Raw genomic sequence first — 14,172 nt, forward strand, 5'->3', positions numbered from 1 at the left:
TACGGACGTCCGGGTACTCCAGGTACCTTTTTCTGGGCAGCACGAGCCCGAAAAAGGACCCCCGTTAACAGAGGATTAACCCTTAAAAACAATAGCCTGTTGCATATTCATACATCTCATACATGATGCATAAATTCCATTCAAATACAGGGTTCTGTCTGGTCATGGTCATCTTCTTCCTCTGAATCCTAACAGTGCCTTCGAGGCGGGAAGAAGTTCGTTTCTTCTGATAAGAGGGCAATAAATTATTTTTCTCCAAAAGATTTAGGTGTCCTGTGGCTGCTATCTCAATGCGAGTCCTTTCTTTACAAAAAAAAGTATCTTACATAGCATAGTTTCTATTTTAACATTTTTATAGCCTAAAACTATATTTAACACACTACTTAAGAGAATTAATACAGCATTACTTTCTAACACAACACATATAATATTCATTTTAATATTTGCAAAAAGCCAATCATTAAATACACATTTTTCACATACACATGTACGCAGTCATTCTCACAGGTGCAAGGCAAGGTTATTAACCCATCTGGTTGGAAAATGTATTGAGGTGCACAAGCCCTTCTTGTCCTCCAGATGCAAACTCAGCCTCTGTGCAAAGTCAGGATTTAGAGCTGATGCTCTTGAGTTTAATCGAATGTGTCTCAGTTAGAGCATTTAACAGCAAAAGCCATTGGTATTCCTGGAACACAGCGCACTGAGTACACATCTCCTGAAGGAAAGTATGAAAGAGATTGGATAAATTGTGATCTGTGTGACAGGGAGGTAGAAGGTCCCCACCTTGCCATCTCGTCTCCTCCACAGCTACAGCTGCTTCTCTCATGATCTGACTAATTGACGTTCTTCCCGGCTACACACAGCACAGAGTGCCTGCCCCAAAAACAGTCCTGTAACTCTAGACACACACACATCTAGACTAGTACCAAAATAAACCAAATTATGAAAATGCATGAACTAATTTTTTTCCCCCTACTGTTTCACAAAACCCATCTGGCCAATTTCTCAGGTCTAGCTGCTATCAGCATTCCAGCCCTGGTTTGGCTCAAGTACCCCTCTTTCATCCTTCTTTTTTGCATAAAGAAAATCTTAATTTCTAGATATACACCTAAAAATAGGACCCCAAATAATCCAAATAGTGGCCAGATGTTGTTCCTCTCTGCTTCTGTTTGTCACAAGGTGTGTGGTTCATTGCTCTGCTGTTTTCCTCACTGATCCAGGATTTTTTTTCCAGGATCCTTTTCCTTTACACACTCAACCACTGAACACACAAAATTGCATTGACACATATCCCTTGGCAAAGACATCTTCACATTAATGCACAAACAGGCCTTGACACAACATCCTAGAGGGGAGAAAGCAAAGGATTATGTTCAGAGATGTTCCCGTGCCCAAAGCTCCGTATTGACACAGACTGCGCACCCACGGATGCAAACAGACAAACACCTGTTTGTGCAAGGGGAGCTTGTTTCCAGCAACCTGTGGGATGGAGCTGTGGGGTCAGCACTGCAAGCTGGCATGGCAGCAGCGAGCTCTCCTTTCCTCCCCAGCACCTGCAGTCTGCAACCTCACATTGTCCCTTCCATGCTCCCCACCCCATCCCCTTTGCAATTTTTCCCTCACCCGCTGCTTCTTGGTATTTGTCTCCTACCTGTGTTCTTGGCAGCACTCTTCCCATGGCCCTCTCCCTGGCTTCTCTTTGTGACATCCTGTATCTTATGTACAAAATTCATCTCACATCCCCTCCTTTGTTTTTATCATGTCCCATTTTGCCCTGCATGGTTGTATCAACTATGCTTTTCCCCTTAAATCCAACGTGAAATTCTTCTTTGTGAAATTCTTGCCTGTTTCTGCATTCTGACTCTTCCTGCCCTTTGGATCCCGGTGGTGAGATTCCCTGGGCTTCTAGTGTGCAGCTGCTTCCCTCAAGCCCTGAGGGTATCCACTGACTGTCTCACCTAGCTCTTCCCTGTGACTCCTGCTCCTCCACCTGATCTGTGCCACTCTGCATTTCGCCTGCCAGATCGATCTGCAGCTTTCCTCTGCTCCTCTCTCCCATCTGTGCTCTCCCCTTTGTTGCAAACGCAAGTACACTCATTGTGCGCTCTGCAGATGCCAGTCCCTGCTCAGTGTGTTCTCTAGTCTTTGTCTGTAGTTGCTTTGCCAGCTCAGCAGAATATATTCCATCCTTTTCGGGGACTGAGATCCTTAGACAAAATGAGGGAGGTGCAGAAGTTACATGACAGATCATTGTGTGGAACAGACACTGTCCGTGTCTGCCTGCAGCGCAGACAACAAGGGGAATGTCATTTTCTCCGTCCAGTGCCACAATTTCGGTGCTGTACCCTGTTTGTGCTTGGTGTTTATGAGGGTGTGCACATGTGTTTAGGTGCAGTACATACCTGTTTGGGTACGGAGGGAATACTTTCCCTCTGTTACATTCTCTTACTGCTGTGAGTGTGGAAAGCATGGTACTTTTCTACTGAGGCGTGCACTGAGCTCGCCAGCATGTGCCATCATACGTGAGCACGTGGCTGAGATGTGTTTGGGCTTTCATGCGTGGTATCTATTCTTCTGCTCCCAGCAAATGCAGGGTGAATGCACCTAGAAGCAATTATTTATGCATTTTGGTCTATTACCTTGCTAGTCATGTCACTGTGTTCTGATGGGGGCAGACAGGATGGTGACTTTTGTGTTTATTTTGAAGGCTGAACTACCTAACTGCGAGCCATTTTCTGAGCAAAAGCAAAACACAATAACTGGGTATTTTAAGAATTATATTTACTGAGCTAACTCCTAAGTGGTTCCAAACCACTTCCAAACTGTTTGCTGAATAACAAAAGAGCAGGAGGATGTGAATTTGCATTAAATTTTCTTAGATTTACATAAATACAAAATATCTGTCCTTTCACTCACAGCAAAAGTAGCAAAATCTCAGTATGCAGAGGGAATGTGTTTGAATGCATTTATGTATTTAACCCACGCTGTTCATCTTGCTGTACTGTCTCCATTAAAAATCCCGGTAGATAATCCACTTTGTTCTTCTTTCACGATGCCCTATACCGAATTTAAGAGGAAATACCCAAGAATTCAACCACGGGCCAACTTTTCATTGGGAAATGGCTTCCTGAGAGGCAGCGTATTTAAATAAGCCCTGCAGGAGGGCTGGGAAACAGGGTAGGTAGGTAACACAAGGAGAAGAAGCAAGAGGAGGAGAAGGGAATGACGAGGGGTGACACAGCCTGTCAGAAGACTAGAAAGAGGAGGGATGTTTTCAATCGTGATTTTTTTGAGCCTCTCTTTGCTAACGCAGCACAGATGGAGGTCGTGGTTCTCGCTCACAGTGTGACAGACACACTCTTAACACGAGCAAAATATTCTGAAAGTAATCGCAAGCTGCAGCCACCACAAGCTGGCTGCAGCCTCCCAAATACGAATTTTCACATTTGAGGATCAAATCAGAGCTGTCCTTCACTCAGGGTGCCCTTCATTGAGGTCAGAGTTGGTTGTTGGGTGAGGATTACGTAAGAGGCACAGACGAAGGGAGCCAATGAGGAGGTGGCTGTGGGCAGCTCTGGCTCCTGCTAACGAGCATTTCTTTGTCTTCAGGCGGCCACGGGGCCCCCGCAGCTGTTTCTGCCTTCCCGGCCCAAATGCTGGGTCCGTGCCGGCAGCAGGTCCAAGGCTCGGTGTCTCACCCTGCCTTTATTTGCCTTCCCCTCTCGGGATGATGCTCGGTTCGCTTTCCGGGCCGGCCGTGCCGCCGGGGGGGCCGCGGGCGAGGCGGGGCGGGGGCAGCGGCGGCGTTCATCGCTTCCCGCTCTGCCCTTCGCTCGCCTCCTGCCCTTCCCCCGCCCCCAGCACAACCTGGGCAGCTCCAAGGGGAAGAAGAGAGGGAAAGGAAGCGGAGAGACATAATGGTTTTGATTCACGGTGCAAAGAGGAGCGGCCTGAATGGAGAGTGCGAGAGGAGCAAGATGGGAGCCTTGCTTCTCTTTCACATCCCAATGGCCATCCCCTTGGAGCACATCGGGCATAACGCGGTGAGTGCTGGGCAGAAACCTTTCCTAGGAACACTGCAGCCGCAGATCCTGCATTCCTCAGACCTTGTCCACATTCCACGAAAAGGTTGCCGTTCTAATTCCTCCTTCCAGGGTTTCGCGCAGCGTTTGCCACCAGCGTGACTCTCTGCAAGCAAGGCTCCCTCGAGGTTTGCTGAACTGGCAATGGCCCCGGAAATGCAGCCTTTGGTAAGGTGTCCATCACGGGTAAGGAGTGCCTGTAAGGCTGCAGAAATACCCAGGGAGAGGCACAGCCTCAGCCCCCAGTCTCACAAACCCAGCCCTTGGGTTGCACTTGCAGAGGAGCAGCATTAGGGACAGAAAAGGGATCTGCAGAGCAGTGTTTGTTCCAGACTCTTTTCTGTTCCTTTCCCCTCTATGTTTGAAGGCAGCAATGCTTGACTTATAATTTGGAAAAACTGAGAGAGCCCTACCATCTCTGGGACATTGCAGGAGTGGGAGGATCACTGGTATCCAGGGGACAGCAATTTATTTTATCCCAGATCTGGGGAAAAGAAGAAAGAAAGAAAAAAAAGAAAACTGAAAGAGATGTTTACATTCTGCCCTAGAAGATCTTTACCTCCCTTTGCATCCTGACACTGGAGGTCAACTCCACACTCCAATCAAACACCAAGAGCACCTCAGAGCAAAAGGAAAACACACCAGACAGGAAAGGCTTTCCAGACTGGAGGTCTCTGAAGGATGGTTCAGGTTTGCAGAAGCAGCATCGGAGAGGTTGAGGCAGCGCCAACAAGGGCTTTGTGTGAACTTCAGCACTCACGGATGAGCTCTGAGCTGGTGACAGGAGCTGTTTCAGCAGCTCACTTGTGAACAACCTCCCTCCAAGAGGTTTGGTCCTGCTTAACCCGTGCCCTGCCCATAGGACTTGTGTCCACCTCATGATCCTGCACCATTGTGCTGCCGACAGTTCCCCTATTGTGGGTGTTTTGGTTTCAGCCTCTGCAGAATGCAATTACTGTGCACAGAAGGGACTTCTGAAGAGCCTTCTGCATGCACAAAGGCAGGGGCCCTCCCGTGAGAGGTTTCTTTCTCAATACCAAGCAGTTCTGAGACCTGCTGGAGCAAGAAGTGTTGCCAAGTCCTCTATGCATTCCACACGTGAACCATGCTACTGGGTCATTTTCCTCTGTCAGACTCCAAAATCCAAGGACATGGCTCCTGCCACAACTCAGAAGCTCAATTTCTCAACCACTTCTTGCAACCTGCTATTTCCGGTCCTCTGGCACGGGTCCAGCCTGGCTCCTGCACACGGTGGGCCGGATGCAAGAGTCAACAGAAGCAGCACTGAGGAAGCGTGCCCTGGGCTGGAGCTGGGATGAGTCACTGCTCCCTTCCCTGTAATCCAGTGGGGCTGAAGGCAGCCAGCATTCCCCAGACATGGTGACAGAGGTGTCATCCCCCTGCTTTCTGGGGATTCCCCACCACTGTTGTGGGTGCACACAAATACCTACTCTTTGCCTGTGATTCCCAGTGGCTGTCCAGGATCAGTGAAGACCCACAGCTGGCTCACAAAGTGTCCTGCCTGCTTCCGCCAGCAGAGCACTGCGTGCACTCGCTGTCCGTGTGCTCAGCGTGGCCCAGCAGCTCTGTGGGTGCCTCCCTACATGCCCATGCCGTGCAGGAAGCCTGGATGATAAGTGCTGCCTCTGCAGCAGCCGGGCAACGCTGTGGACTCTGGCCGGGAACCAGCTGGCCACGAGCCACAGGGGTTACTACAGAATCACAGAATATTCTGAGTTGGAAGGGACCCATCAGGATCCTGGAGTCCAGCTCCTGGCCCTGCACAGGACCATTACCAAGGGTCACACCATGTGCCTGAGCGTGCTGTCCAAACACATCTTGAACTCTGTCAGGCTTGGTGCTGTGGCTACTTTCCTGGGGAGCCCGTTCCAGTGCCCAGCTACTCCCTGGGTGAAAACCTTTGCCTGATATCCAGCCTAGACCTCCCCTTACACAGCTTCAGGCCATTCCCACGGGTCCTGTCACTGGTCGAGAGAAGGGATCAGTGCCTGCCCCCGCGCTGCCCCTGCTGGGGAAGCTGTGCGAACGATGGGGCCTGCCCGGTACCTCTGTCACCACCCATTCCCGTTCCCATTCCCATTCCCATTCCCATTCCCGGGCTGCCCGGCAGGAGCTGCGGCCCGGGGGCGCTGCCCGCGGGGGCCGCCAGGGGACGCTGTGCCGGCGGCCCCGCCCCGCCCGCGCCCTCCCCCGGGGCGGGCGCGCATGCGCGGCGCAGGCGGGGCGGGGGCAGCGCGGTCCGGGACGCGATGGGCGCGGAGGCGTGAGCGGCCCGGGGGCTCGGGCTGCGCCGAACCGGGACCGCCGACACCGGCAGGCACGGCGAGGTACGGGCGGGCCGGGAGCGGGGGCAGGGGGGGAGCGCTGCCATCACCTGCCCGGGCTAGCGGGGCGGGGCGGGGCGGGGCGGGGGCCGGTTCCGGCGCTCCGCCCCTGCCCGCCCTCAGGCCGGCTGCGCTCACCGCCCTGTCCCCTCCGCAGAGGCCGCCCCCGAGCGAGGGAAGCATGTTCCGGCTGATGAGGGATGGCGAGCCGGAGGACCCCATGTTTGCCATGTGAGTCGGGGCGGGCATCCTGCGGGGGGAGCGGGAGGGAGGGCTGCGGCACGGATGGTCCCCGGGGAGGCGTGCGCTGCCCCCGCGTCCCACCGGGCGGGCAGAGGCCGGGCGGGCCCCGGGAGCGCCGCGGCGGCGCGGCTGGCTGGGCACAAACACGCACATCCTCCGGAGGGACAGCGCCGCGAGGAACAGGGGTCGCGTCCGTCTCGTTCCTGCGATATTGGAGCGTGGTCTTGGAGCGAAGCGCAATAAAGTAGGCCAAAAGGCATCGCAGCTGTCTGAGAGGAAGAGAGGGCTGGAATAATAACTAATCTTTTTCTTTGCGCAAGGATTTTTTTTTCATTATGCAAAGTAGGGTTGCAGTTGAGATAGATAAAATCTGCTGCTCTGTCCAGTGTTTGTTGCTGTTCTGCACAGGAAGTCATTAATGGAGCTGGAGAAGGCTGCTGAAACAGTTGTCAAGTTGTGAGGAACAAAGTAAAGAGAAAACAACGAGTAGTTTTGAAACACGAGTATTGAAATCTAACAAAGGTCCCAAGAACTCTTCCTGGGATTCCTTTCACTGAATGTTTTTGTTTCCATCCTCAGTACAGAAATTGGATGCTATTGATAAATTTTGGCAGTGACACTAAGTTGGCAGCCCTTGCCAAAGTGGATAAGGAATAGACTGTAGTACAGGAAGAATTTGATTATGTTAGACAAGACACTACTAGAAATTTGGTGAAATTTATGTATGTAGAAGAATAGTCAATTTTTTGCTTATGACATCAATAGTAAGCCAGAATTTTATGAGCTTTGAGGAGATTAGCAGGAGAGGAGACCTTGATGTCCCAGTTACTCACCAAATGACAGCGTGGTCTCATTAACATGGCAGGTATGAGTCTAGCTTTTATTATGGGAAGCATTTCCAGTAGAGACAGAAAAGTATTGGGTTTAAGTAGTGGGTCCTTCTGTCATCTCAGGAATAGCCTGTGCTATTAATGCTGAAGAGGGATAATTGCAGGCTCCAGGATGTGCAGGAAAAAAGCTATGGTATTTCCTAGAAGTTTCTTATTGTGGCCACCCCATTTTGTGACTCTTTATCCTTACCCTCCTTTTCCTCCTCTTGCTTCACCAACCTGTGTGAGTGCGTGCAGCCCTCAAAGTGGAGGCTGCAAAAGAAGGGAAAACCAGTTTGGGATCCCAGTCATTGTCCCCTTTCTCCCTCAAATCTGGAAAAGCTGTATGTGGTCTCAAACCCCGGGGGGGGCAGAGGGGTGTCAGGCCATGCAGTCCAGTGTTTGTGTCTGTGTACATGGAGGGGTGAGAGGATGATATGTAGGATCTCCTGCTCCCTGATCCATTAAGTGTAGCCAGGCAGGTCTTTGTGCACCTCCCTACAAAAGGTGTTAGAGCAGTGAGGTTCTGGAGTGGCCTTGGCCACACTCGGTTCCAGAGCAGTACTGAACCAACCTGCTTCTGAGCAGACAGAAATTATACCTGAGGGGGCTTCTGTGCTATGAAACCTTCTCTCACAAGAAATGTGATGGGATCCAGAGATCCCTTCCAGCCCCAGTAATCACCATGGACAACACAGACCTCTCAGGATTCTGAATTTTCAGCTTGGGAAGGGACGCGCGGTTGTGTAAGAATAACACAGAGCTGGGAGGAGCGGATTAGATGGGGCTTTGTCCTGACCCTTGTTCTCTGCACCTCTCCCAAAGGGATCCTTTTGCCATGCACCGGCAGCACATGAACCGCATGCTGTCCGGGAGTTTCGGGTTCGGGCCGCTCCTTGGCATCACCGACGGCACCACCCCTGGCGCTCGCCAGGCTGGCCGCAGGATGCAGGTAACACAGGGGCTGAGTGCAGCCCAGAATCTCTCACACTCATCTCTGTTTCTGTCTCCCACCCTTCCTGGGCTGGGCACCCCCTCTCCTCCACACCGGTGGTTTTATCACTGCCTAAATCTCCTAGGCAGTGGTGTTCTGGTCCTCCTCTTTGTTCCACCTGTATTAAGGTGTTGAATGCAACTGTGTTCTAGGTTGGACGGGAGGAAGGGAATAAATATATGTTGTTTATCAAGGATGTGAATTCATACAATGGGGAGAAGTTTAGGAGCATCACCTCATGTCTGGTTCATTATGGGTGATATGGCTCGAACCCCCAGGAATCCGTGGGGTGCTTTTTTTGAGCTCTTTGTAGAGCCTGAGTGTTCCCAGTTCTGTTTCTGAGAAGGATTACTGTGTTCTGATGGGGATCTAATGTTTGGCTGCTGCAAAGTCATTCTCTGTTCTGTTTTTCTGTTCTCCTGGCAGGCAGGAGCTGTTTCACCCTTTGGGATGCTCGGCATGGTAAGTTTTCTGTTTTTCTGGGTCAGATTAGAGGCTTTCCAAGTAGTGGCTCCATACTGAGATTCATCAGCGCTGTGTGCAACCAGTGCTAAAATGTAGCCATCTGTGAGCATGACCAGCTATCCTAGCAGGTAGGGAGGATGGGAATGTCTGAGGAGACCAGGATGAGCTTTAGATTTATAGTAAATGGAATAGGGAAGAAGGTATTGAACTGAAACTGGAATCATCTGGTTTCTCCTGGATCTCTCATCGAGTTGTTTTATGACTTCAGGCCTTTACCTTGTTTCCCCTCTAATGTTTTAATCCTGTCTGTGAGCTCTGTGTGTATGGGGAGGTTGTATTTGCACCTTGACCAGAGAAAAGTCATAAAGCTGTTATAGCACAATATTTCATGGGAATTGGGACAGTTAATATCTGGGAAGAGCAGGTAGTCCCTTAATAACCTCATATGTCTGAAAAGAAGCTGCAGATCTGGAGGTAATGGAGGAGCTGTGAGGATGTGAGGAAAGGACTTGGCCATCAGTAGGCAGAGGGGATTATTGCACCTCCTTTGCCAGTGGAGGAGGCTGGAGAAGCCAGCAGAACTCTTCAGGTGTACAGGGCTGGAATGAGAATGGCTGTGTGTACGTGAGAGCACCGCGCTCGGAGCGTGCTGATCTCCGTCTTCCTCCGAAATAACACAGTGGAAATAGGTTATTCCAGATCCAGCAGCTTCAGAGCTGTCTTGCTCTGCACAATTGCCTCAATGAAAGAGACTCCAGTGTCCCGGAATTTTTGTAGCTCAGAGGAGGATTAATAAGACTACAAACACATAGACTTCAAAGCATAATAACATTGTGTGTGAGTACTGCTCTGCTGGAAACGAGAACAAGAGGCTACTCGAGGAAACAAAAAAAAAAGAAATCAGCAAGTTTGAGCTGACATTGTAATTTTGTTTACATATTGCACAATTAACCTGTGAGACCTGCTGGCCCAGGGTGTTACTGCAGCATTCAGGTTTACAGGATGGAAAAGGCAAGTGTTTGTAAGGCAAAGTAAGCAAATTTGTTGTTATGCTAGAAAGAAAACAATCAGTGGAAATTTTCTTATGATCACTGTTAGTGCACATGCTGAGATTTCTTCTCCTAACTTTGCTGAGTCCCCAAGCTCACAAACCCCAGTGCATTGGCAGTTGGATCCAAACTAAAAGAACAGCCTTTGCCAGAACATGGGCAATGCAACCTGAGAGAATGGAGAGAGCAACAACCCCAAATTCTGTTTTGGTTTTGTTTTCTGTGCTACTGAAAGAATGTGAAAAAAAAAAATAATCAAGGTTCTTCTTAGGCAGCAGGTTCTTTTGCAGACAGTTTGTTGTTCTTTCCCCATGTCTCTTCCCAGACTGACTACTCTTGTGCTCTCTTTTCCTTTTTATCAGGCGGGTGGCTTTATAGATATGTTTGGGATGATGAACGACATGATTGGAAACATGGTAAGAACCCTCCATGACCCGTTCTGTATTGAGGGGAGTGCTGAGGATGCTTCTGCCATCCCATCTCTTATCTTACTGTGCTGCTTGGGATGGACTGAGCCACACCTGCCAAGGCTGTAAGCTTTGCTCCATCACTGGGAGTCAGTGACAGAGCTTGTTCCTGAGTGCAGGGAGAGGAGAGGGGTGAGGAAGGAAGTGTGTGGGTGGACATGTTTAGCAAGAAATAAGTATTAATTTAACGGGAAGGTGTATTCTCCAGAAAAAGAGACCCATGGGGATTATGTTCATCCTATTGTAACTTCTTACTTCGTTGTAGAGAGGGAATTAAATGCCATCTCTTCTTCCCTCCCATCCCTTCTTTCCACCATTCCCCATTCCTTCTTGCAGGAGCATATGACAAATGGTGCTAACTGCCAGACATTTACCTCCTCAACTGTCATCTCTTATTCCAACCTGGGGGATGGACCCAAGGTCTATCAGGAGACCTCAGAGATGCGTTCAGCACCTGGCGGGGTAAGGAGGAGGCTGCTGGCTTTGCTCTGAGAGGGAGGCTTCGTTTGGTGGCTTTGTGGGTGGCCACCTACAGCACTTTGGCTCCTCAGTCAGCTGCAGTTCGAGGAGCACATTGTGCTCTTGTGACTCACTGAACCGTGCCAAGGGCCCCTGGGAGGAGATGGGAAGAGCTGGCAGCGGGGAATTCATTCTTCCCTCTCTGTAACGTTGTGTCTGACATCCTGGGAGAGGTGGTAGTGCAAATTGCCTGAAATACTGGAGGCAGGAATCAGGGTGCCTTAGGGGGCCGGGAGAAGGAATGAAAATGCTGATTCTACATGGGAACCTGCCCCCAGATCCGTGAGACGAGACGAACCGTAAGGGACTCGGACAGTGGCTTGGAGCAGATGTCCATCGGACACCACATCAGGGAGAGGGCCCACATCATGCAGCGCTCGCGGAACCATCGCACAGGCGACCAGGAGGAGAGGCAGGACTACATCAACATGGACGAAAGTGAGTAGTGCCCGTGTCCTCCTCCTCCTGCCAGCCAAGCCAGGTGCTGCCTCCCTCCCTGAGCCGGGTGTGTCCCTGGCAGGTGACGCGGCCGCGTTTGACGACGAGTGGCGGCGAGAGACGTCGCGGTTCCGGCCGCAGCGGGGCCTGGATTACCGGCGCCACGACGGCAGCGGCGGCCGGCGGGCCGAAGGGACTCGTCTGGCCATCCAGGGCCCCGAGGATTCTCCCTCCAGACAGTCCCGGCGGTACGACTGGTGAACTCGGAGCAGACCTGGTGGGGGGTGCAGCGTGGCCACCCCCAAACCTGCCTACGCGCTCTTGTAAGTCTTAACAAGTTCCCTCCTTGTCTTCTGCTGTGTGGTTGCCTCTTACAGCCATAGGGTTATTTTTTTTTTCTTTGCCCTAATCTTTAATTATTTTGAAGTTTCAGTTGCAAAGGGATTTTCCCGCTTTGAGAGAGCAGGGGAGGGTGTGAATGTGGAGAAGATGGAAGCTGTTTAAGTTAGCTTTGTCATGAACAAAAGACCTGTGGTGTCAGCCTTAACTGATGGCTGGAATAGTGTGATGTGATGTAGGATTGCAGTCTGGAGTGTTTATATTGTCATTGTATAGAACTTAGAGACCATTTGCTGTCCATCCAGTTTGAAATATAAGTAAGTGCAGGTGTCTGCTCTCCTGTGCTTTGAATAGGGCTCACTAGGATGTGAACTAGTGCTTGAAAAGGGACATTTTCCCCTTTTTTGATGTCTACACATCAGGTTTAAACATGTCTTTATCTGTCTTCTGCTTTCTAGGCACCACTTATTATGTTTACGTCTTCTATTCCCTTTCCTCCCAGGTACAGACAGTGAAACTCTGAAGCCCCTTCAAAGCACCACTTGGACCCTCCTCAAATTTAGTATTAACCTCCCTCCCACTTAAGAATTGAAACAAAGCAACTAATCTTCTGCATTGCTCTATTTCACCCCATTTGGGTGCTGCAGGTGGGGCATGGGGAATCTCACTGATGTGCAAGGAACACATTAATTGCCCATTCCCTCTCTGCTGTCCCTTGGCTCTGTTCTTTCTGCCAGTAGTGCTGGGCATGAGGAGCTGCCACCTTGCCTCTTCCATCCTTTCCACTCTTTCTGTGCTGGGTTGGGCTGGTTCTGAAGTTTGTGTTTAGTCCCCTGTGAAAGGAATATGAGGGAATTCTGCTCGAACCTCCTGTCAGTCCCCTCACCGGGACAGAGGCTTCGATTCCCCTGCTGCTCCTTGGTGCATCTGTGGAGAAGCAGAAGGATGTGTGCATTGGAGAAGGGAGGAGCAGAACAAAAGCTGGATCAGCCTGTGGGCCCCCTGACCCCTCTTCAGTCAGCTCCCCCACTTTTTTAATTTGTGAAACTTGTAACTAGATGTTTACTGAATAAAGAAACAAACTGTAAAGAATTGGTGGATCAGTCTTTACCTTCAGCTGACCTAACTGTGCCTGCTGTGGAATTAAGGAACCTCTTTCACATCCTTGGAAAATTGCTGAGGAGAAACTTGGTGTGAAATTCTCAGGCTTTTTCTTATAGAAAATAGCCTAACAGCCTTCCCATGTAGTCACACAGTGAGATGATGCTCAACATGGAAATTGTGAAAGAAGACCCAAGAACTCACCATTTGCAAAAAAATGCCCTCTAATTGCTGTAGTTTTGCTGTGCACTCAAGGGAAATTGGTTGGTCTTTCTTGCTGCCTGGTAAGCTGTGCAGCCCTGAATTGGGCCTCTGGGCTTCCTGCACAGACAAGGAATATTTCCAATATTTTCTTATTATATCACTGCAACCCTGGCTGACGGTATCAATGACCTTTCCTTAACTTCTTCAGTATTAGGTGAAAATTGAGAGGCATGAGGAATATAGGACCAGGGAAGGTCTCCTGGGTTCTTGGCCAGTTTTGTGCACTGGCACACACTCTTACACAAACCTTTTCATCAGTTTATTTGGAACAGAAGGCAGGAAATCAATTAATGACTTACACTTGGAAGTGGCGTGCTGCAATCTTGCGGTGTGTCCCTCTGTTGTACATGTGGGCACTAACAGAGACACACCTTGCTGGGGACTGACTGTCCTGCCCTGAGAAAAGGATGAAGCATCCTCTGGAAGCTCAGGGCAGAGTTTGCAGTGTCCTACCCTTCAAGGAAGTCCAGAACAGAGCCATGCCTGGAGCCCACTTCCCCGTGCCGTTTTGTCCCATGGGAAACCCCAGTAGGAGTCATTGAATAGTTTGGTTTGGAAGGGATTTCAAAGACAGCAGCCTGCTGTCCCTGGCAGTGGAGTGACTTTCTGGAGGTGTCACAGTCAAAGCAAGCCCTGAAGAGAGCAAGGCTGAAGGAGGAGCTACACAGAAAAAAGCAGGGCTTGGGAGAGGTTTTGTGGAAGTCATCTTGGGGTTGCCAGATTGTGAAAGAAGGGACTGCAACAACAGCAGCCCTCATCTCTGGCACTCTTGAGCCAGTGCAAGATGTGGCACCTGGTGCTTTGATCCCGTGAAGAACCAGCTGAGCTCAGAAAGGTGCTCACAGGATGGAGATGGTGGCAGTAACCAGCTGCCGGATCCTGGCCAGGTTTTGAGGTGATGTCTGAGATGGAGAACAGATGTTGCATTAATAAGCAGAGAGGACTCCATTTATTCATGCAGAAAAGCCAAATCTTTATTGTATAGGTCATATTTTAT

The 14,172-nt window shown here is 50.3% G+C and overlaps 1 protein-coding gene across 1 annotated transcript; it reads left to right on the forward strand.

Annotated features, from left to right (window-relative positions):
- Positions 1-6,309: 6,309 nt before the first annotated feature.
- Positions 6,310-12,902, forward strand: MLF2 (myeloid leukemia factor 2). Its single transcript, XM_036404327.1, has 9 exons — positions 6,310-6,430; positions 6,585-6,658; positions 8,365-8,491; positions 8,960-8,995; positions 10,410-10,463; positions 10,851-10,976; positions 11,312-11,471; positions 11,554-11,794; positions 12,313-12,902. The coding sequence occupies exons 2-8, from the start codon at positions 6,609-6,611 to the stop codon at positions 11,730-11,732; spliced, it is 732 nt and encodes a 243-aa protein (XP_036260220.1). The 5' UTR covers positions 6,310-6,430; positions 6,585-6,608; the 3' UTR covers positions 11,733-11,794; positions 12,313-12,902.
- The last annotated feature ends 1,270 nt before the right edge of the window (positions 12,903-14,172 follow it).

The sequence above is a fragment of the Molothrus ater genome, chromosome 2 (genome assembly GCF_012460135.2).
Source record: "Molothrus ater isolate BHLD 08-10-18 breed brown headed cowbird chromosome 2, BPBGC_Mater_1.1, whole genome shotgun sequence".
In the NCBI taxonomy this organism is placed as follows: Eukaryota; Metazoa; Chordata; class Aves; order Passeriformes; family Icteridae; genus Molothrus; species Molothrus ater.